General features: G+C 38.4%; 1 protein-coding gene across 1 annotated transcript; it reads right to left on the bottom strand.

Moving 5' to 3' along the window:
- Positions 1-1,229: 1,229 nt before the first annotated feature.
- On the bottom strand, positions 1,230-21,911 carry MSANTD1 (Myb/SANT-like DNA-binding domain containing 1). The gene is given in 4 exon segments (XM_010193795.1): positions 1,230-2,280; positions 11,608-11,892; positions 21,194-21,458; positions 21,878-21,911. Coding segments are annotated over 4 exon segments (825 nt in total). The 3' UTR covers positions 1,230-2,039.
- Between the last annotated feature and the right edge of the window lie 1,642 nt (positions 21,912-23,553).

Below are 23,553 nucleotides of genomic sequence, written 5' to 3'. Positions count from 1 at the left end.
TACCTGAATCTGTGACAGGTCTACATTTGGAATGTGCAAAACCATGACAGAGCACACAACATGTATTCCCTCTCTCTGTTATATGACAATTCTCTTGCAAATATGCTGATCACCTCTATGACATTAGGAACAGTCCTGCTTTTAACAGTAGTTCTACAGACAGAGATATAATAAGGTTTCATTATTCTCTTTCAGATATGACTAATTCAATTTACATACACAAAAGTATTTGGAATTTCACTGTTGCTAAATGTCAGCTATCACCCTATCTTTGCAGAATCAGACCAGAAACTTGCCCTTTTTTTCCAAGCCCACAATCCCTGTAGTAACAGTGGAGTGAAGGAAAGTTACTTTATTTATACTTCAGCAGCCACCATTTTCTGCAGGTTCAATCTTCTATTGCATTTACATTATCCTGTTATCATGAATTAAATTCTGTAGGAAGGGGCCATATTTACACACTTAATCATTCTTAACCTTCAAACCTGCAGTATCTCCTAAGAAATACTTCCATATATTATTAATTTGCTTGGTGAGTATAACCTTTATCACGTTCACCAAGCATAATTACAGATTAATCGGTTGGGTTTGGGTTTTTAAAAAGTTTAGCTAACATTAGCTTAGGCATATGTTAAATTATACAGGAAAATGCAAACACCTTTAAAAACAAAGTTCCAAGAGGGGACATTAATTTAATAGTGAGAATAGAAAAATGGCTTGAATTCCCAGCACTAACATTAATTATGTATTTTCTGTACTTCTGTATCTGAATCTAACCTTCAGTCTTGCAAATAAAGTGAAAGCAGCAGAAATATGTTTTTCAAGGAGCACACAAAGAGAAATAGTTTATAGGAAATTCAGCAGACGAATTTATGTTAAAGGTTATTTCAATGTCACATCTCATTGAAGAATCAAACACTTGCTGGTACTTCATCTTAACGCCTTGAATACAATCCTTTATGCCTCCAGCTCCCTCTTGTGGTGTATCGATGTTGATCTGCCTTACAGACCACTCCTTAAAACATTTAATTGCATCCCTAAGTTGTGTCACCAGCAAATACTATTCTAAAGGTGTGAATGTTCTTCATAACTTCCATGTCTATATTTTGGGCATCAGTACAGGAGATCTATACAGTGCAATTAAGAATTAAAAACCTCTGACCGTGGTTATCTCTCCCAGTATCTTTCACTGTCCCAAAGCATACTATCTGCCCAGCAATAATAAATAAGTTTCCTCTTTTCTTTATTTCATTTGATAGATTATATATATGTATATACAAACAGTACAATATTTTTCTTTTGTGATAGAGAATAAATGAGAGTTTTCATTGCTGGTTGTTCATTAAGTCAACAGATTCCAGTTAATAATGAAAAAAATTAAACATTTAATATCAAAAGCAACTTCAAGTATCTTCTATACATTTTAGTATTCAGTATATAGTAAGGTGGTTTGGGGGTTTTCTTTTTATATCAAAAGCATATTTGAATAGACTATTTTTACTATAATACTTTAGAGTACTATTCATATCAGGCATGGAGTTCAAAATGATGTATCTCATGGCCCCAGCTAGCTCTTCACAAGAACCGCAGGTCACTTGTACAATCACAGCATATGTTTCAAAACAGGGTTTAATCATCAGCAAATTCAAGATGTAATTACCATGTTTAGAAATGCACATTTAGAAATTTTGTTCTCCTACAACAGGTCAAGCTATAGTCCTTGATGTGAAGCAATATACAACACCACTGTTTGTAATACAATACCTGACCCAGGCAAAAATAGTACTGCAGTTCCCAGAGCTATTCATCCTTTAACCTTTCTGTATAAAAATAATTCAGCTTAGGCATATATTGCACTAATTTTATCATCCTGGATAGCTCTCACTCTGCATTATCTGTTCTCTTTGCTTAACTAAGGTTACACTAAGGTTTTAATTTCCATGGAAAACCTGGGAATAGGGCAACAGACACACATATGGTGTGCAATAAAGGGATATCTATAATATCAATAGTAATCTCAGAGGCATTCACAAAGGAAACTACACATTAGATTTAGAGATCATTTTCTCCAGTAGATTCATCATTCTTTCCTGTAACTGTAAGCTTTGAACTTGAATGATGTTTTGTTGATCCAGAATCCTGCGCACTTCTCTACAGGTTTCTTCCATAGCTCTACTCAACTTCTTTTGTTCTTCCAACATGGCCTCCATTAATTTTAGTTTCTTCTTTTGGAAGCTACAGCTTTGCATTTTTCTTTTCTTAACTGGTCTTTCTTCAGTTCTGAAATGTGAATATTTGTTAACAATTAATCTCATATTTATAAAAAACAAAGTGTGTTAGAATTCTGTACTACATTCTTGGCCAAGCTACAGCCTAGTCCTATTTTTAAAACCCTCTGTGTTCTCCAATAAATTCCCTCTCAAGTTCATGCCAAAACATAAGTATTTACTGTATTATTGCATAGTGTTACAGACTGTAAAAAAAAAAAGTTTTTAAATCTCATTGTTTTTAATGAGACCTTTCTCTTCAGAATACCAGGCCCTTTAAAAAAAAAAATCTTCGCATTTCTTACACACTGAATTTATAAACTGTATTGGGAGAGACATTTTGCTCATGTGGCCATTACAACTCCAATTTTAAAGCTGCAGTAACCATCCCACCTGAAGAAATCACTGCACTGTTGTCTGTGGTGGTGAGTTACACCTTATTTTCTAAAGCATCACTGATCCCACCACAGCATACTAGTCTCAGAATCTGCCCTTGCAGATCACTCATTTATATATTTCAACACAAAACATTATAAACAACATAAAAGTTTAGCAGGATACAGCTTACAAGATTCCCTCTTTTCCATTTTCTATCTGCTTTTAGAGGCATTTGCCATCTGCATTTTAAGTTTTTTTTTTTTACTAAATGTATGTGTCACAAACATAGGATACTTCTCATATTTGTGACAAGCTTTATCAAGTAGGATAGCTAACAAAACAAACCATACTTCCCTTCAAACTCCTAACATTTTAGCAGACGTTTCAAACACTCTATAACACTCTGCCTATAGTTTTGTTTTCACTCAATATAAAGGCAAGACTCTGTATTCAATATTGTCATTAATTGCAATTTGGATTTTAAAAGAAGTTCTTCTGAAATTCAAAGAGAGTATTTGTAGCCTTTGGAGAACACCAGATTGCCGAATCCTAAGGCAATGTGTCTGTGTATCCAGTCATGTTGATGCTCCTCTAGCAGACTGTCTCTAATTCTCAGGGTATAAGTTACACAAACATGTACATCCTCATCTGAAATCTGTATAACTGCCACGTGCAATTTGGGAAATGTTTTAAGAATTTCCTTTATGCTGCATCGTGCTGAGTTTCTGTTTTGGAAGAAAGAGATAAACCTAGCAATGAAGACACATCTCAAGATGTGTAGTTCACATGGCCATCCTAACTCATGGTGACAGTGCAACACGTGAATTCAAAACAAGCCTACACCATACAAGTCAGAACATACACACAGAGATCTGTTTCTCTTAACCTGTAATCTGAGAAAGAAGCAAGCCGAATTGTGAGGGAGGAAGAAAAGCAAGTTGAAAGCAACTGTGTAAGTTAACTCCACATTTTAAAAACCTTCAGTTACAGCTGGATAACTTATTTTCTAACTTAAAGTGATAGTCCACATGTTCACTCACACTTTTTGTGACTCCAGACTGGAGTCCCTAACATCAAAGTTATCTGATGATGGGTCTTGAAGTCCCTTCACACAAACAGCAATCTCAGTCATGTTCTGCCAAACACAGGATCCTTTCTAGATGAAAGGCAATAATGAGATAGTGCAGTTGTGAGTAGTATACCATGTCAACACTTTGCAGATTTCAAGACATCCTTGAATCTTGAACTCTTGAGGAATGTGTTTTTATTAATGTGAAGAAGGGGAGTGGGGAGGGAGGTCACTCAGCTGTGGCAGATTTGTATCATAATTTCATTCAAGTTCTTATCCTACTTGACAGGCTTTGTGCAGCAGTGACTGTGACATTCAGATCTCTCAGCAAGAGAAATAAACAATCCTAAGTACCTGAAAGATGTAATGCAAACAAATATAACAAAAAGACACAATCTCTGACATTTAAGAAAGCAATGACCCAAAAAGGGTGAGGTCTAGGAAAAGAAACAAGTGGATTAAATTAAATGCTATTAAAAACTTAGAGAAAAAACTTAGAACTGGTCTTGAGGGAGACTGTTTCAGTACTGTTTAGTCATTTGAATGTGATGTCCCCCTGTGCACAGGTAAGAAAGAACAATAATCTTCCTTTATAAATGTTTTTTGCTGAACAGAGACCACTGACTTACAGATTATTCAAGAATTTAAAGTTACTTGTACAATTCAAAAGGCTTTATCACCATTGCACTGATACAATGATGCTACGGGAAAGGAGGTCCTCATCTTTATGATAAACAAAGCTTTGGAAGGTATACAAAATAAACTCACCTTTGCAGATTCTATATATCATATTTGATTTCAGACATCAAAATTGTGCCTAGAATAAATGCATGCTGCACTCCTCAAACTGTGGGTCAAGTTTGCAGCCTATCATTGAGATGAATCACAGCCAGACAATCCTGAGTCTCATGTGACAGCAAATTTTGTTTGCCCCCATTAACTCTAAGGGCCAGAATTATTTGAAATGTGGTTCTCAAAGAGGTCAAGTGACTGGAAAAGGTCTACAGCAGTCCAAGGACAACACTGAATCTGTTATTCCGAGGTTCCCATCACTGCACTCAGATTCACAAAGAATGCATGCTTTCTGGTAGATAGAGCAAGAAACTTTCTGAAATGATGATGTTATTTTAGCCAAAGTCACCTTTTGCATTTAAACTTGTCTTCACAGAGGATTTAATTATTGAAAACCTGATGGATCTCTATCTTCTTCCTTATACAGTACTAGAAGGTAGCTGTGGTAAGACCTCTTGTCTGAAACAGGTAAGAACTGGCTTCCAGAGCCACAAGAGGGCTTGCGTCTTTTCAAAGTAAGCCCTGGTGAGAATGGTCCTTAATGAGGAATGAGAGAGAAAATCTGAGGCATGTCAATGGTACTGAGCTGCACTGAGTATTGTGCGACTTTCTTGGCAATTGTGGCTGCCATTTGTTTTTCATTTCAATCAGGACCAGAAAAAAAACCAACATGAAAAAAGGAGACAGAGGGATCTGGATTGGAAGATGTAAAATAAGCCTTATTGTTAAGAGAAGAAAAAAAAAAAATCTTTGAAGTGTTGTCCTAGAGTCTGTACAGGATTTTATCTGGTTTTCAGTTAGACAGATGTGGTCCATCAAAAACCTGTAAGACATATAACCATACATCCAAGACAATAACTATCTTGCATTGCTCCAGAGAAGAAAGAGGCAAAACATCTGGTGATGGCAGTTACCTGGGGAACTGTATCGGCAGTATCTGCATTCTGCTAATAACTGAGAAAGTACCTGCTGACACATGCTTGCATAAAATTGGTTTTCAGCACAGAGAAGTTCCCCCAAAAGCCAGGACACAAGGATTCTTCAAGGTCTCCTAAGTACTCTCTCTGTCTGTTTACAATTAACAAACCAGACTGGGAAATTAGCCTTGGTTGAAAAGAAATACTTACTGCAGACACCCCTAGTTTTGGTGGTGTTGCCAATCTTATTTTCTCTCCAGCCATAATGACTATCAATGAGTGAGTTTTATGATCACTCACAAGTCCACAGGAAGGACTTGCAATTTACAATCCTCTCTTGCAGAATAGCTCTTGAAGGAGAGCTCTTGAGAAGGGGTCTGCAAAAGAAGGATCTAAAGAATCTAATTTACGACTAAAGAACCCTCAGCAACATGAAACAAATAAAAGTCCAGTGACGCCTGAAGAAGTTATTTGAATACTGAAGTATTTCCTCAGATATTGAGCCATCTTTCTTGAGAAGTTCTAGGTCTCCCAGAGAGACCTCTCCAGTGTCAATAACTTTTTATAACGGAAAGTCAAGAGGGAAGCGGGGATATGAATACGAGTTCAGCACTGAGTAACTCACCAGCATCAGTATCCTCAGATAGCTTCAGCTAGGAGTATGTCTGGTTTGGCAGTCTATAGGCACGAGCATAAGAAATTATCAATGTCTGCTGTAGCAAACACCAATCAATTCCTGTTGCTGATTCTCCATGTTGCATTCCGGTGCAGCCAACACCTCTGTGGCAACAGGGGTGCAACAGATCCTTACAGCGTCTTCAGCCGCTGCAAAGGCAGCATCTCCCCTCTTTCCCAAGTCTAGTCTCTGAAGGGAGATTTTGAAATACGGAGGAAAGAGGGGTCTAGGAAATCCAAGACCTCAAATACAACCTGTGGATACCCTTGGGTCTCTGGTGGGGCAGGGAGCCTCTGAGAGAATTGGCACTGGTATTTCCCTGACCACACAAACAAAACGTGGAAGAGCTCTGGCACTGGGACCATGTTTCAAGAAGAACCTTGCAAAGCTACTTCTACACTGTGCTCCAAAACAGACAGGTAAGGTTCAAATGAAGGAAGTCAAGGTAAAGAAAGTGTTCCCTCTCATCTAGGAGGCTGAGCAGAAATGACAGTGTGCACTGGGGACCAGCGAGAACAAAGCAAAACCTCCAGATATAATTAGGCAAGACATTATGCAAGTCTCAAATGCATTTGCTGTCTACCTATCTAAGATCAACTTAATTCACTGTTCAATTAAAAGCACCTTGATTGATTGCCTACACTCACCCAAGAAGGCTCTTTTCAGGGATGTGTGTGAATAATTAATGAGGCTGGAGTTGAATACAAAGAGTAATCTGATTACCAAAATACGTTACCTCCATAAAACCAAAAAAAAGCAATTCTTCCTTTCTGCCTACTTCATGGCAAATAGGTCTCCAGTACAACTGATTTCTGGAATGTACGGCTTTCAATAGCTAACAGCTGTTCCTGATTTGGTTGTGCTTTATAAGCTAGGTACAAATATGAGTAGACCTCCATAACCCATTTTTTTATGGAAAATAACTAGCAATGTTCTAGAAATAAGTAACATTGATATTAGAGGTGTCACAAACATCGTCAGAGTTTGAGGACTGAAGATCAGGCAACCTGGATCTTCTGGTAAACTCGGCTCATTCAAATACAATCAAATGCATTCAGGAATTAATGAGGCGCACTCTTGAAGTCAGGTGCAGAAAAGAATCACAAAAATGACTTGGAGGCTGGGCAAAGCACCTTGCTATGATAACAAGACTGCATAATCAGGTAAGATGCACTACATAATGCACATAGGCTACAGCTCAAACTTCTTTGTAGATGCTGCCCATTCAGATTTTAAGTAGCCATGGCATAATTTTAGGAAGATTAAAGGTTTTGCCAAAACTGTTATTTCCTGAATTAGCCTTACCAAATTTTAATGCACTTCTATGAAAAAATTCATGTTTTGGTTAATTCGTGTTACCATTCTTACTCTTCCTCCATCTGTAAACCATCTGTACCAAATTATTTAATCTACATTTAAAAATTCAAGAATACCACAGATGCTATGATCACAGTACACAACTACCTTGAGGCAAAAACTGAAAAATACTGAAAGAGTCTCCAATATACTGAAAAGAAAGATAAATAGAAGTAACATCTGAAAGTTTAATTCACTATATTCACATTAGAAACAAGACACTGGTTTAAGCAAAGAACTAATCACTGGAACAGGTCCCTGTAGGGAGAAGAGTGACTTCTCCATCTTCTGAGCATATCAGATCTAGACTGGGTATCAAGTGAAAAATTTCCAAGAGTCAAAAAACTCATAGGAACAAAGAAGTGGAGGACAACAGAGACATGGGGCTCCCAAGTGCAAGAGTCCTCTGGCAAAGGGAAGCCTGTCACAGAAGCTCCTCCATAACGTTTCTGAGCTCCAAACCAGAATAACTGAATTCAAATACACAGATATGTTTAACAGGAAGTCAGGCTAGATGACACGGTGCTTTTATTACGGTCTATTAATCTATGAAAGTAACTCTTTCACCCCCATTTTCAGTATGATAGAAGTGGCAGAACAGATGAAGTCTGTACCAGAGTCACAGTTTGTATAATTATGTTCTGTCATTACTTTAACAGTGAAAACAATGACTATAAATTAGTCCACAGGGTGAGAAAACCCACTCTTTTTCAATTAAATAAAGTGTTATTTACAGTGGTGTCAGAAATTTTGACTTTAAAAGTTTAAACTGCAGTACAAGACTCCACCACATTGCATTATATTATCTGACCATAGTAGAATAATTGAATTATTGTCAGATATTTTATGGCCATTGCAGTACGACACAAGTTTTGTTGAAGCCCAAGAACAGTGTTAGAACAATACTAAACAAATAGAGGTTGCCTCATTAAAGGGAAATAGGGATTCCAAATGTTTTTCTCATCTGCAAATTGCAACAAATATAAAAATTAATTTTATCCCACATTAATTGTATTATTGCTAACTAGCAAAATTTGGTTTTTGTAAGAAGGTCCCAAACCCAAAGAATTTCAAAGTGCAAAGAAACTATTTAAACTATTTTTAAGCTTGAGAGCATGTATGTATTGACTGAAGCTTACATCTGGACATTTTTCTCTATCATGAAAGCTAAACATTAAATTCAGCAATTTTTTTTTAGGATGTATAAAGATTATAAAGCCAGGTAGTCTCCTGCTATATTCAAGGATACTGTGGAAAATACAAAGCTGACATTCAAAACCTGTGCTTGAGAGTTTAAAGGAATAACAGTAAAGTTTTCAACATTTAAAAAATTTATTTAACAGAAGTTACTGTTTGAGGGGTTTTTTCACTATCCATTGTTGCCATAACATCACAATTTTTATTACTGAAGAAAGAAATTCCACAGTGTAAGCTTACTTTGCACGCTTGACTGATGTGTGTGTAGTCTGATTCACAGAAAAATAGAGAATTTACAGTTGTAAAGTATACAGCTGTAAAATGCATCTATATTTTACATATAGATACGTGTGCATATTTTTCAAAATACCTTTCAAAATAATTGTTTTGCATATCCGTTAAGTACACAAAATGCAAGGGAGATAGAGGACTTGAAACTTTCTTTTAATTTCGAATCCCAGTATTTTCTTTGGTTCCTTTTTTGAATCTTTTAGATCAGCTGTGAACCGTTTAGAGGCAAGGGCATTTACAAAAAAGCCGAGATGGACCCAGATTTTGTATGCTAATTCTTTTCTCTCTTGTTGGCTATTTCAAAGTGTTTTTCAAATACAGGATGACACACTAATTGCTTAAGCTGAAAATTGCTTCTCAGTTCATCATTTTCCATTAGTAAATCTAAAAGAATTATCTTCCTTGTCTTACCATGGCAGCTCTAAATCATTTTAACCCATCTGATATCATTAGCAAGCGCTGTATTTCCTTCTGGACAAAAAAACATTCCCCACTCTTCTCTCATTCAGCAGGCTAAACTGGACAGGTCAAAGCTGTACGAAGTTTTCAAAACCCCCTACAACTGTTGTAACACAACTTCTTCTCTTTCCTCTTTTCCCTGCCCCATTAATACCACAAGTGCCTGCACATTTTAAATCTGATCACTACGCTCACCTGAAATGTTATACTAATCCCTCAGGTGGTATCTCACAGTCAACTTTTTTCTTTTTTTCAACACAGCAGAACTGTGTTTGAACTTGTGAACATGTCCATATCTTGCTGTTAAATGATATGCACAATATTATACTGCACAAAATTCTTTTATAGTTGAGACTGTGAGAGCATGGCTGCATGAGTAAGTTAAGGAGCAGCGTATTATGGAGGTCCTACCACACCAACAGTGGACCTGCCCTTCCCTCCAGCTTCCAAACCCTGTTGCACATCCGTCCTGAGCTGGAAACAGCAGCTCTGCAGCCTGAGCTGCTGCAAGAACAAAGCATGGTTACCTGCCATACGCACAGATTTGAATGACCTGCAGTTTCCAAATTGGTCAAGTGAAGTGAAAGTATTTTTTACTAAAACAGGTTAGGTAATTACCTTGAGCAAAATTTAAAACAAAATCTTAAAAAAACCCCACTGAACATGAAGCCGGCTAAAATGCATTATAGCCTAAGTTTTCCAGATCTTATCACTGTGGAGATAATTCAGTTAGAGTGGCTTAAGTCCACCTTACCTGTAATGAAATTATCTACATGAGAGTGGGAGTCCACCGGCTCACTCTAAAAACTATGGATATGCATTTGTGGGTGATCAGCTTGACCTCTGCGATGGCTTGTGTCTGCCTCTGTAATGAAACCTGGTGCGGTGACCTCTGTCTCCCATTACGAGTCACCTACTGCACAAAAGCCGAGTTGTCCTGGATTTGTCCCTAAACCAAAGAAACTTAACATCTGGCGTTTTTAAAAGTCTGATGTTATCAAATAGTTTAGTGAATCAACTATACCTCACATTTTTGGAAAAGTGATCTTCTAATTAAACATGAAAAAAATATTATTGCAAATCAAACTATGAACTGAAGAAAAAAGTTATTGCCTAAGAAACATGATCTTGGATTTTGCAAATCCTAAAATTAAGAGAGATTGTGTATCAGGGATATCAATTACTTACGATGAACTATGATGAAAAAAATTGTTGCCTGTGAACAAAAAGGCTGCTACAGTTCAAGAATTATGCACCATAACATATATTCAGTTGCCAAAAAAACCTAAAAAAATCATCAGCTATTCAAGAATTATTTGCTTGAATGACTGAATGAATTTACCCTAATTTTGTTCATCCAAGAGTGGGCCTGGAAACAATAATCCAAACTTGTTAGGGTGGTTCTTCTTCCGGCTCAACACCTTCTCAGCTGTGTGACTGACTGATAATTTTACTGTTAAAGCCTCACAGACTCATGATAGGGATCTCTAGGATCAACTTCTTTTCCTGCCAGAAAACTGTAATCAAGTCTTTATTTCACACCACTCTGGATGAAAAATGAGACCAGTAAAGTCTAAAATCTATATCAAGTGCCTTTTGTTAAAATGCTGCCTTCCAGAGAACTCCAATCTTATGAAAAAAGGAAACATATGTTTGCATTCCCAAACTAGCATTTCCTTTGGAAAAGTGACATTCTCGATTGTATTTAAAATGTTGCAATGTACTTTCAAACTGCAGGAGTAGCATTTCAGTGTCCACAGAAATATTTAGCTTGCATCTTTTCACCATTTTACTAATAGCAAAAGCCAGAGAAATGTCATACTCATACCAAAAGCAAAACTAGAGCAAGCCAAAAATTGTCTAAGCAGTATGTTATATCTCTGATTGCACTGCAGGGCTCTCTTGAACATGCCTATACTTCTATTACAAACACACTACCTCATGTGAACAGTGACATGCATGCTGCGTTTTGGCAATATTACACAACTCTCTGCCCAGTCCTCCTACTCCCTTCCAGTCTCTCATAAAGGAATAAAGAAAATGCCCTAATTTAGCAAAGTGGCTGAGGCTGGGGAACAGATCTCATTTGTGATTTACAGAAAAGATACAGCAGCTTTTAGAGAAAAAAGTGCAAGGTTGTCCCCTTTAAGTAGCAGATCCGGTTCATTCTGTGAAATACAAGAAAGGGAGAAAAGCAGATGCTACCTCAGCTTGTAAGAAAGTAAGCTTGATGAGCTCTCCGAATGTTCATCTTCAAAGCACTCTTCCCTTCCTTCATATGTAAACTGGTTATATGGCAAATAGAGAGGCGTGGACTTAGCTGATGGAGACTGCGAGGCCTCCGTCTGTGATGTGGAAGGACCTGGTTGCTGATTTTCATGCATTTTCACATCGCTGTGGTCTGTCACTTTGGATAAGATCCTGTCAATGGTTTTGTAGTAAGGCCAGTCAGGTGCAACAGTTTCACTGTCAGTCATGCATTTTAATTTCCTGTAAGAAAAGGCATACAACATTAAAGCCTATTTTCCTATAAAGGTATGTTTCATACAGATCTTCTATCTCCAAACATTTGTTCTGGTCACATTTAGGAGTTAAGAATAAAATGAGACACTTTTATCTTTCAATCTCCAATGAAACCTTTCTGTTTCTTCTCCCAGTTGTGACCTGTGATTCAAAGTTGCAAGTAAACCCCAAAATAAATTCAATACAAATAAAGAACATTACAACTTCTGATGGAAATAGCATTGTGTTGGTTGTAGAATAACTTTTCTTCCCTTTACAGAGTGCCAGACTAAGCAATCTGACTGACAGCAGTCCCTGACAACCAGACTAGGCAACACATCGCAGCCTTTACCAAAACATGGGCAGCACTGTCCTTCCATACTCTGAAGAATGAATATTTCTTTTCCACTATGAATACAAGTGGCTATAAATATAATTGATATCGTTTTTCTCATATTGCCTAAAAGCTCTGAATTGCCCAGGTAAACATCCTAGTAACAACCATAAGATGTAGATGTCTTACAGAATAAAGATCAGTTGTAAGAAGTAGTATAGAATTTCATTAATTTACAAAAAAAATCCCAATAAAAGCAGTTAATAATGCATTATAAACAGCATGCACAAAAACATTTCCGTGAAAGAAAGGACTATCAACCATGGCCTTACCCTTCACATGCATCTTATTATGAGATCCGTTATTCAGTCCTAATACAAAGTTCACTGCTCTCCCACTTTGTACTCACTGTTATTTTATTTGCTTTGACTTAGAAATAGAAAAATGAGGTGTATAGATGAGTTATACATTTCAAAGGAACTCCAGTGCCCAGCTAGAGTCCTGAACTTTATTTTCATTTGCCTTTTCCAGTTGGGATCTTGTTACTTCAAACCAAAATGCAGCACAGGAACAAAACAGGAAAAGCAAGACCAATGACAAACGCTCTGTTTTCATACACCAGATTCCAATCAAATGAACAAAAAGCTGAACCGAATCTGATTCTCCCAGCTAGCAAGTGGTTGCCATTTGCAGAAAAGAAGGATAAAAACTATTCCTGGACACCTGGCCCACCCCTGTTCTTTGAAGCCCTTCAGGTTTTTCCTTCTCCAAACTCCTCCTGCCCACACCGGTCCTGCAAAGGATAGAATTAAAATAACATGTAAACATTATAAAAATGGTGCCAAGCTTAAAAGTGAGAACTTGAAGTTCTTCCTTCTAAACAACTCTCAGCCTAGGGTAAGGGAAAATCCACCAGTAAGGAAAGAAGGCAGAAAGATTTGCTTAGATTTTAAAGCCATTTAAGGATTCTTCTCTTTTTTCCTTGTCCTTGCAAGGTCTGATGAGCTTTTCCAGCTATTTAGAAATGCACACCATAGTCCTGCATAGCAAAACCTCCACAGCCATCCGTATTTTTATGCCCTCTATGCATTCAAAATTTTAATTTCATACATGTTTCACAACCTGCTGCTGCAATTTCATAGTCAAAGAGTGTCTAGCACAACCTACAAACACATATATAACCATCCAGCACAGATACAAAATAGCTAAGTATAAGGCTGACAGCAACCGTCACTTGATATTATTTTTAGTTCAATTGTTTAGGCTATTGGCATGAAAAACATATCAATTAAACCGCTATAAGCTACTAGCCAAGTCTATATTCCACATTCGTTTGCCCATGTTGAAAGCCCCAATATATCCAAGCAATGGGGCTTAAACCGTTACCATCCTCAGCTGCTCATGCCAACATATTCACCATGGTTGGTCACCCCATGGGAGATGGCAAAAACCCAAGTGAGAGCACATCTCAGCCAGTGCAGAGCCCAACAGCTGCATTAAGACTTCATAGGCCATGGTTTGAGCCTTGAGAACTGCAAAACATTGTGCCAAAAAGGACAGGAAAAGCTCAGAGCTGCTATTCTGCTGACTCTGGAGGCAGACTTGTGTTTGGCGTAGCATTAGCCAGGGCTCCAAGTCCTCATCAATGGAGCTGCTGCCCAGCCAGTCCAACCCTAATCTGTATTAGTGCAGGTGATTTGACCAGTCCCCAGGCAGGACTTTGCATTTGTCCTCATTGAATTTCATTAGGTCCTTGTCAGCCCTTTCCTCCAGCCTGTCCAGGTCTCTGAATGGCAGCCTTGCCCTTGCCCCACCCCCTCCCCAAGTTTGGCATCATCTGCAAAATAGTGAGCATACACTCCACCATCTCCTCCTTTGGGCTGCTGCTATTAAACAGGACATGTCCCAGTATAAACTTCTGCAGTCCTCCACTTGGAATGAGCCTCTAGGTTGAGTACAAGCCATTAACCACGACTCCAATGCAGTGATCTAGCTAGTTTTTCACCCAGCTGGTAGTCCACCCATCTGGAGTATAACATCCTAACTCAGATACAAGGATGTTCTTGGACACCCTGTCAAAAGACTGTCTACTGTCAAGCTAGACAACATCCATTGCTCTAACCCCATTCACAGATATATTCACTTAATCACAGAAGGCAGGCAGGTTAGTCAGGTATGATTCACTCTCAATAAATCCATTTTTAGTCACCGCCTTCTTCTTCATATGGCTGAAAATCACTTCCAAGATGGCCTGCTCCATGATCTTCCCAGGAGTTGAAGAGAAGCTGATTAACTTTTAATTCCTCTTCTTGCCCTGTCTGAAGATGAATTCAGCGGTGGCCTTTCTTCAGTCACCAGGGATCTCCTTCACTGTTCAAACTTTCAGAGGCAATCCCTGACTCACTCCTTTTCCACTGCTGGTATTTCCTCTAACTCTGCTCCAGGCACACCGGCCTGAGACACCTGGGCAGTGAAGCCCAAGATAAAGAAGGCACTGAATATCCTCATCTTTATTACTTGCATCTGCTGTCTCTAAATCACCCACCCCCTTCACCAGCAGGCCCACATCTTGCACGTTTATTCTTTTACTGCTTAGCAAAAGCTTTCAGGAGTTTTCATTTTACCCGAGCAGGTTAGTACCTTGGTTTTTAAGTTTAAGCTCATCTGTATGCCCCAACCCCATTTCTTACTAAATTATCATGATTTTGAAGGAAGAGCTGTAGTTTGTTATTAGCCCACACAGCCATAGGGATGCATCTTTCTAAAACCAGGTATTTCTTTGGCTCTGAATGCATTGTATGGATACTAACGCTTCCACTTCTCACTGCTTACCATAGCTCTGGGCTAAAAAAAAAAAAAAAAGGGATCACTACCAGGAGGTAGGCAAGAGAACTTCGTTAGCTTAAAAGCAGCACCAGCAGCAACCGTGTACCTGCGTGGAGTCTGGCTCATACATAAAGAAAAAAGGATGAAATAGAGGGAGAGATGAGAAGATAAGGGCAAGGGAGTGTCAGTCCTTTGGAAAATAAGTAGGAACGCTGCAGGTGGAGGCAAACAGGGAGAAGAGTCACTGGAATAGTGGGGATGGGTTATCTTTCTGATAACAACAAACCAAATAGCTAACTTGGTAATGTTAATGTCAAGTTTCAGGATTCACTGATTTTTTAACTATTTTTTCTACAACTGCCAGAAGTCCAGAAAACCTAGTGAGACAGCTGAGAGTTTTTGCTTGCATCGAAGTAAGCACAACCCTGGCAGAACTGAAGTCCAAAGCAAAGATGAATTTACTGCTCTAAGTCAGTCACTACTGTAACTCATCACAGCAGGTCTTAGTTGTATCCAGAATGTAAAGTCAGGTTTTTTGTTTGTTTTGTTTCTCTGTGGTTTTTTTTGTTTGTTTTAATGAAAAATGCAGTTGTTAAGAAGAAACAGGACATTAGTAAGGGTGGGATGCAACAGTCCAGAAATGAGAGAGGAAGATGAGCCAAGCATTCAACACTTTGGAATTGGGCAAACCACTGCCTGAGTGAGCAAGCCAGGCAGAAAAAATAGGAAAACCTATTTTTCCAGAAACCAGGGAAAGTGAGAAAGTCAGCAGAGCTTGCAAAATAAATTCATGCTGAGTTTATCTAGACCTGTTGCTGTTTCATGAGGCTCTATTAAAATCCAGCTGAGAGCAGAGGCAACTGAGAACTCTCTCCAGAATCTCAGGGATCAAAGTTGAGTTTCCAGTGGACAAAGTACGAAAAACACTGTCAGCCCAGTTAATCTGAAAGGTGATTGTGTGTCTTATTGGAGGGAAGTGAAGAAATTAATGGGCTTTGAGACCCTACTGCCAAAACGCTCTCCTGAATGGACTGAGACACCAGTCGAGTAATTTGTGCTGCCATTGACCTTTTTTCAGACTTTATTCTCTGTGTCTATTAATACACCTTTGAAAATAAAATTACAATATTATGTTCAAGAGAGTTTATTTTAAATCATCGTTATTTAGTCAGTAAAAAGCAAGCAATCTGAAACTTTACCTTTTTTAAAATCTTTGCTCAATACACTATTGCTTTTTTATTATTATTACAATAGATGATATTACTACTTGCCTTAAGGAACGGATACAAGATCCATCTCCTGGGGTTTCTGAGAAAAGCTTTCAAAATAAATAATAAATAGCAACTGTTCATGGACCAATCAACGGTGAGGAAAAGAAAGATGTATGAAAGTACAGTACTAAGTTGTGCATCTGCTATAAATTATTGAAATTAAAGAGAAAGATGTTAAAATATTCAAATTTAACTTTCTGCAATAATTTGGCTACACGTATATTTTATCATTTGCTGTAGCACAGGTCAAATGTTCCAGTTGCTTAATGCCATAGAGTATAGCAATGGATTACCCAAGCAACAATGTTTAATTGCTATCATGTACACATGAAAATAAAAAATTAGACTAATCTTTTATTCAAATCATGAGACTGATTCAAATTTACCAATCATTAACATTAATTGACTGCAATTCAAATCAAAAAGCAACAGCTGCATCCTGTTTCCTAGGCTTTGGGGAGGGCGATGTTTTTGAAAATAATAAATTTGCATTCACACAGTTCTTATTTTTAAACACCAGAGAGAATCAGTCAAAACTGCAGGCCACTGCACAAGCTTTACAAACCTTGCTTCTTTTTACAAGTGTGTTGTCAGTGGAAATACTATAACAGATACAGAGCACTGTTACACATTAAGATCAGCGTATTAGCGGTGAGAGGACAGTGCTTTCTTTTAGAAGGACTAATTATAGGTTTATATGTGCTGAATGCCCCAAGTAGCCTACATAATAGAAAGAATTCAGCACATGCTCTGAGTGATGCTAAACTGCAAGAGCTGGCACGCTAATCTCAGCAAAACTTTTGATGACCAGCACATCAGAAAGCTTAACTTCGCATTCCAGCAGGCTTGGCTCAGCCCTTCTTCCTTCCAAGGCAGATAAATAGAGAGGTTCACGCAGCTCACGGCACAGGTATCTTGAACATTAAAATCCTGGTGGCTGATCTATCCACAGCAGATATTTCAGATTCTACTGCAATTCCTAAAAGCAGCATTTTACTCAAATGCACCTGCAAGAAATTTTTCCTTCCACCTGTGGTGCTGTGCAGAATTTTCCACCCAGCCCATTTCCACAGTGGATGAAGTGCGCCTTTAATATATGAGGCTTCAGTAAGAATTACTTCAGGTCACGGTATATTTTCCCCTGAATAGTTTCCTGCAAAAGCACTTGGAGTACGTACGGTAATGCAGAGGAACAGAGGAACTGCTACCGGGTCAGCCCACCGTCCCGCTGCATCACTTCTGGCAAAGGTCAGTGCAAACCACTTTGAGAATCTTTTTGATGGACAGGCTTGGGGGGGACGTTTGCCAATAAAGACACTTGCTTACTTTTCCATCAACAGCTAGTAATATCCTGAAAACCGCTGTCTCTCATAACTGTATCTAATTTAAAGGCAAACAATGTATTTTTATTTAATAAATCTACACTTTACTAAGAAATATAAAACAACCTACTGCTCTCCTGGTGTCAATGATTTTTCAGTGGTAATGAGTTCCACATGCTTACTATGCAGTGTAATACAAATTTATATTACTTTACTTTTACATTTCTTGCCTTGCAATTCCAATGCATAACTTCTTGTATTACAGCAAAAGAAATATCTGCTTTATATTCTGAAAAATAGTACTGTATATTTTTATGCATCTCTAGAACTCCTTTAAATTTATTTGCCTTCTTTCCAAGCAAACCACAAACTTTTCCATTTCTCTTAATAAAGAAAGCTTTCCACATCTCGGCCTAGTGTTTTCTAAAGATCTTCCCATTCTCTTGTCACCTCGTTGAAACATAGAGCAGTTAAAAATTAACACAAGAATTCCAGAAGAAAATAATGAAATAAATAGATTTATATAATGGCACTTAAACATTTGAATAATGTTTTTACCTCAGATGTGGAGGAATGGGAAACTCTCACCCTAAAATTGCTTTTGTGATGGATGCTCACATGCACTGAACTACACCTGAACTAATGTTATTTGGAACCAAAAATTCCCTGTAGGATCCAACTGTACCCAGAACCAGGGTGAATCCTCGGGCTGAGCCCATACTGAGCCCTGTGCCACCCTTGGCACACACATGGTGGCATTAGCTGCAGTAACTGCAACAGTTACTGGCTAAAACCCACTCCTCTGCTGCCTATGGATATGTTTGTCAGACTTTGACTCCTGCACAATGGGTAATGGCTTGCACTGAGCAAAACATGCAAAACAATATTTACAGAACTGCATCTTAAAATGCTATGGGATCCTCAGGCTGGAAAGCACCATTACAAATGTGCATTTTAGATCCTTTAACATTTCATATCATTAACGTCTGTCTCAAGACATGCCACTTTAACCACTTGGTTAAAAGGACTGGTAAAAATATTCAAGCGCTGCTTTTTCTTTTATAGAAAAAATAAGTATACATGCATATATGTATGTATAGCAATTTGTAGGACAGAAATTTTATTTTCCTTCAAGAAATTGTGGCACAGCACTAAATAATACCATTATCTGATTAGATATTCTAATCCAGTTAATTTCTGGCTGTCAAGGTAAGGCTATAGACCACAGCATCTTTGCAACACTGTAAACAGTTGCCGAAAAAAGTATTTCTGAAGTGGTGGGAAGAAATAACCGCTGGGGTGCAGAACATCCCCCTCATTCCCACTGCTGGTGCTGCCTTCTCCCACGTCAGACATACTAACCCTACGTAATCATTACAAAATATTATCTCAAATTGAGCATTTTCCCACTCTCGGGACCTTCTTTTTCAGTTTACGCCACAGTGCAGTGATAAGGCACAGAAATACAGTGAAGTAAAGCATCTTCCTCAAGTATCCTCCAGGCTCCAAAACGTGGATTAAACCGCAGCTGCCTCCCAGCAAAGCCAGCAGTCGGTGGCAAATTGCATCATTTACAGTTTCATCACAACGCTTCCCATCCTCACACACCAACTAAAAGTACTCAGAAAACTAGAAATTGTGACTCTCGGCTTTTGTTTATCCCTGTTCTCTCTACCAACTCGCCTTGAAAGCAAAGCACACAGGGTGCTTTTTGGTAAGAACAAACAATAAGAAAGATGCATTTCACATCCAACAGCACAAAATGAAACAGCCCTGTGACAGTGCAAGGCAGTTTTCTAACTCTCCTAAATTAGCATCTTACTCAATAAGCAGGGAGCTGCAGTGCCCTGCAAAATAGAAAGCAGCATGGCAACACGTAACAGAAGCGATCTTAGAAGTTCACAGAAACACAAGAATTTTTTTTTTCTCGAAGTGCTGTTCCCATACATCCACACAGTGTATGCACGTGAGTGATTTTTATTTCTTCCCCTCCCCCGTTGTAAATTTAAAGTAAAAACACTAATTAGAAAAACTGAGACGGTCTGATTGATGACAACACTGAAAATTTAGAACAAAGGCTGACAGAAATAACCTATTCCTCTTGGCAATTACGGCACTTAAATATCGCGCAGTGCTGCTAGACACCTGTAAAATCTCAGTGCCAGGAGATGCATTTCTCAGCAGGGAGGACTGCAGATTTTGCAGCCTAAGCAAAGGCCTGGTAGCCAACAACTCCCGACTTCTACATCTGCAGCCCAGTGTGGATTGCTGGGTGATGCTGGGCAAAAATACATCTTACTTCCAGCTTTCTCATCTACAGTCTGGATGAAGAAAATTGTAAGGACTACAGCAGGGTCAGTACAATATTTTGGAGACATTAACATTTGCTACAAAACATCCAGTTTAATATTATGGGAAATTATGTTAAATACTATGCTTGTGGATCATACAAATGTAGAAGGACATTCAAAGTTAAGGGGTTTACAGGATTTCCCCTAGTTTTCTATTTCATGAGTAGTCTCTGCATTAAATACAGCAAGGGTGCCTTACAGAAAAGCGAGCAGTTTTAACATGGTTGCCTGCTGTAATAACCTTTTTTATTATTAATACGAGCTTTGAGGAGAGATTAAATAAAAGAGTCACATATTTGATTTTCTTGCATTACAAGCACATAGCTCAAATCACCACTCAGGATTTCCAGTATGAGGCAGTTTGTGCCTCACAGAGATAAGGAGGGGAAAAAAAGGAAGAAAAAATATGCAAATATTTCTGTTAAGTTCTAATTATTTTTTTCCCCTGCAAACAACAAATGCACGAATGCCTCGCGTTTTCTAAAGCCAACTTCCCCTCCTGACACTGCCTGTTCTTTATCATCCCCTGGTAGACACCTCCGCCCTCCCCCCGGCTCCTCTGGAGCAGCCCTGACGGTGCCCATCGATTCTCCCTCTGCAGATACCACAGCTCTCTCCCTGCTGCTGCTTATAATTATAGCAATGTGTGTCACTCACTAATAAGATATTCAATTATTCTTGGCCCCGTGAAGTGTAACCCTTCAACTCACAAAACCAAAATTTAGGAGCTTCAGCCCCCACAAAACATTATTCTGTGTTTTTTTTTATTATTATTTTTTTTTTAAACTTTGCCTTGCAATACCGAGTCTCACTGGCCACTTCAAACTGCAGGAGTTTCACTGCAAGGAACTGCTGCCAAGATAACACAATCAGTCCCCTCAGCAAAGAGAAAAAAAAAATAAAATAGCTCCTTTCCCACTAAATACATTTCCATCCCTCTGCATCATCATAACAACGCTACTAATTATAAAGAAACAAAGTTGTCCCAGAGTTTGCCACGAAATGGGCGAAAAAAATTAACAATGACGTAACAGCGCTGGCAAGAGAGAATTTTAAAAGCGATATGAACAATCTTTAATCTTTTATCGACAGATTTCCTCTAGGAGACTTCTTTCTGAAAGGCAAAAATCACTGCGTTGCCCCTGCTAAAATCTCTTAAAATAAAAAGAATGAACTGAAGCTTACCTGTACTGGAATGTCATATTTGTAATTTTTATCTTTATTTCCTCTCCGTGGCGAATTTCTCCAGTCATTTCAAAGAGTTTGTTAGCCATTTTCTCATAAACTTTGGCATTCCTTTTAGTTTGTTTCAGCTCATCAAAAAATTCTTCCCAGACCAGCATTAAACCTCTCATTTCTGCATCAGTCCAGTTTCTGGCCCTCCTGTGTTTCTCAGTCTGAGAAGAGACAATGTAACTGGGAATTTCTGCTGCAGCCATTGCTGACTGACCTAAAAGGGTTTTAAAAGAGGACACTTAATATAGATTGAGTTTTTAGTTTAGGTTTTTTGTAGTGCAAGACATGCATATGTGGAGAAAGAATTTGAATGACAACAGAACATATGAAACCTTTTTGCAACAGCTTGAAGCTTGAGTGCACAAAATGGGGCCTACATCTGACAGGCAGGAATTTAGTTAAAAGCTTTTAAACAGAGAAACGTCATTTTGATGTCACGTTTCCATAGCAACAGAGCAACTGCATAAGCTACAACAACAAAAACCTTTTAACTGAAAGCCAAAGAATCAGGACAAAGTTGACAGGCCATCAATATTAAAGCTTTTAAACACTTTAGGTTTAACAAAAAAAAGATCTATGCAGCCTTTGAGAAGCTACTTTTAAGTTTCTACTTCTTTTTTAGCTTTCCCTTACCTTTTAGGCAGACAATCTGCTAGCAGGGGGTCATGGTCGCCTGAACGAGCTTTTAAGTTGCGCCTTGACAGACTCTCTGGGAGGTTGCAAGGACTGAGGCCGTGTACACAAAAAAAGCTTTTTTTTTGCAAAGATATTCTGCAAAAAAAGCTTCAGCCAGCTTTATGAAAACTATACATCTCTAAGCTAATAAATGTTTAAGCAGGCAGGCTCATTAAAAAGGAGCCTGTATCTGGGTTTAAGTACATGCACAAAATAGTATTTAAGTGTTTAAATATAGAGAGAAATGTATATACAATTTCAATATAAAGCCACTTTTTTTTTCCCCGAGATGTTTTGCTGCTGATAAGCACACACTGCAGTCCTGTCAGGATGAATTTGCCTTTGTAGGTATGTATTACTGTATGTGTATTTTGTATTCCTAGTAATTTAGATGCTATTTATGCAGCCTGTGTTCTGCCTTAGGACTGCAGTAGAAGCGTTTCACCTGCTTTATGGGGAACCTAAAAGGATTATTCAACGAGTTAAAAAAAGGCTGCGAGATGCTTAGAACTGCGAATAAATTGCTTTGCTGTAAAACAAGCATTTTGAGCTGGTTTCTAGATAGGGCTAAATCCTGCCAGCAGTTATACCAGAGGAGCACCGCTTATTCATCGTATTAAATATTGTGCAACACAAGCAGTGGGCCAAATTCTGCCCCCGCTTACGCTCCTGCAATCTGACAATAACGTTTCACAAAACGGGGAGATGCATGAACTGCATTAATTCGAGCAGTATGGCCAGCTGAAGGGAAAGACGTTAATTTCCTACAGTCCCACTATAACCGTGTTATGTAAATCATAAATAAATAAACCACGGACCTTTCTTATTATTATTTTCTGTTTCAGCATATAACAGCAATAACGACCTCGCTGCAGGGCATTTCCTGAAGATTAATGACAGGCAGGGGTTAATGGCCTGAGGCTCACCCAGTCAGTCGTTAATCCCCAGGAAATGTTCTGTGCCTCAATCCTTAATGCTTAAGTATCCTATAAATTGTAAGTCTTCTCATAACCACATCCTTGATCTTAACAATAGTTTAAAAATGCACAGCTTGGTTTGCATCCTGGAAATGGCAAAGAAAGCACATAATGTTCCTAAAAGGTACGCTAGTAAAATTTGTAGTATTGCTGCCTTCTTTCTATTTTATTTATTCTATTGCTTATGGCAAAAGCCACAACAGCATACTGCTGAACAAGGAGGGGGAAATCACATATACTGTTCATAGGAACTTCCACTGATCCAACCCTGAACATGTCTGTGTCAGAAATATCCCTGCTGAGTCACTGCTTCCTCAAAAAAAAAAAAAATAAAGAAAAAAATCCCCTGGCTTCCAGATAACTACTTTTAACTACTAATATGACAGCCTAGCAACTATTACCTTTAAAAATGTGTAAATAGCAGCATATGTTGTGCTGATGATCTTGCATGGTTCGTCTCTTGGGTGGCCAGCTGGGAGACATCACATGATCAGGGACAGATGGTGGTCAGAAGAGGATCAGCTGGTGACACGTTCATTTTATTAATTTATTGTTTTGTTTTGTTTTGAAATTCCCATCACTTAACCTTGGGCTCCACACAGCTCTGTTAATAAAACCCCACCAACCTCGGCTGGCTGCAGTGGCTGGGGATCACCA

Source organism: Mesitornis unicolor, unplaced genomic scaffold (assembly GCF_000695765.1).
Source record: "Mesitornis unicolor isolate BGI_N332 unplaced genomic scaffold, ASM69576v1 scaffold5061, whole genome shotgun sequence".
Taxonomy (NCBI): Eukaryota; Metazoa; Chordata; class Aves; order Mesitornithiformes; family Mesitornithidae; genus Mesitornis; species Mesitornis unicolor.
This window is presented reverse-complemented; position numbering and strand designations above follow the sequence as displayed.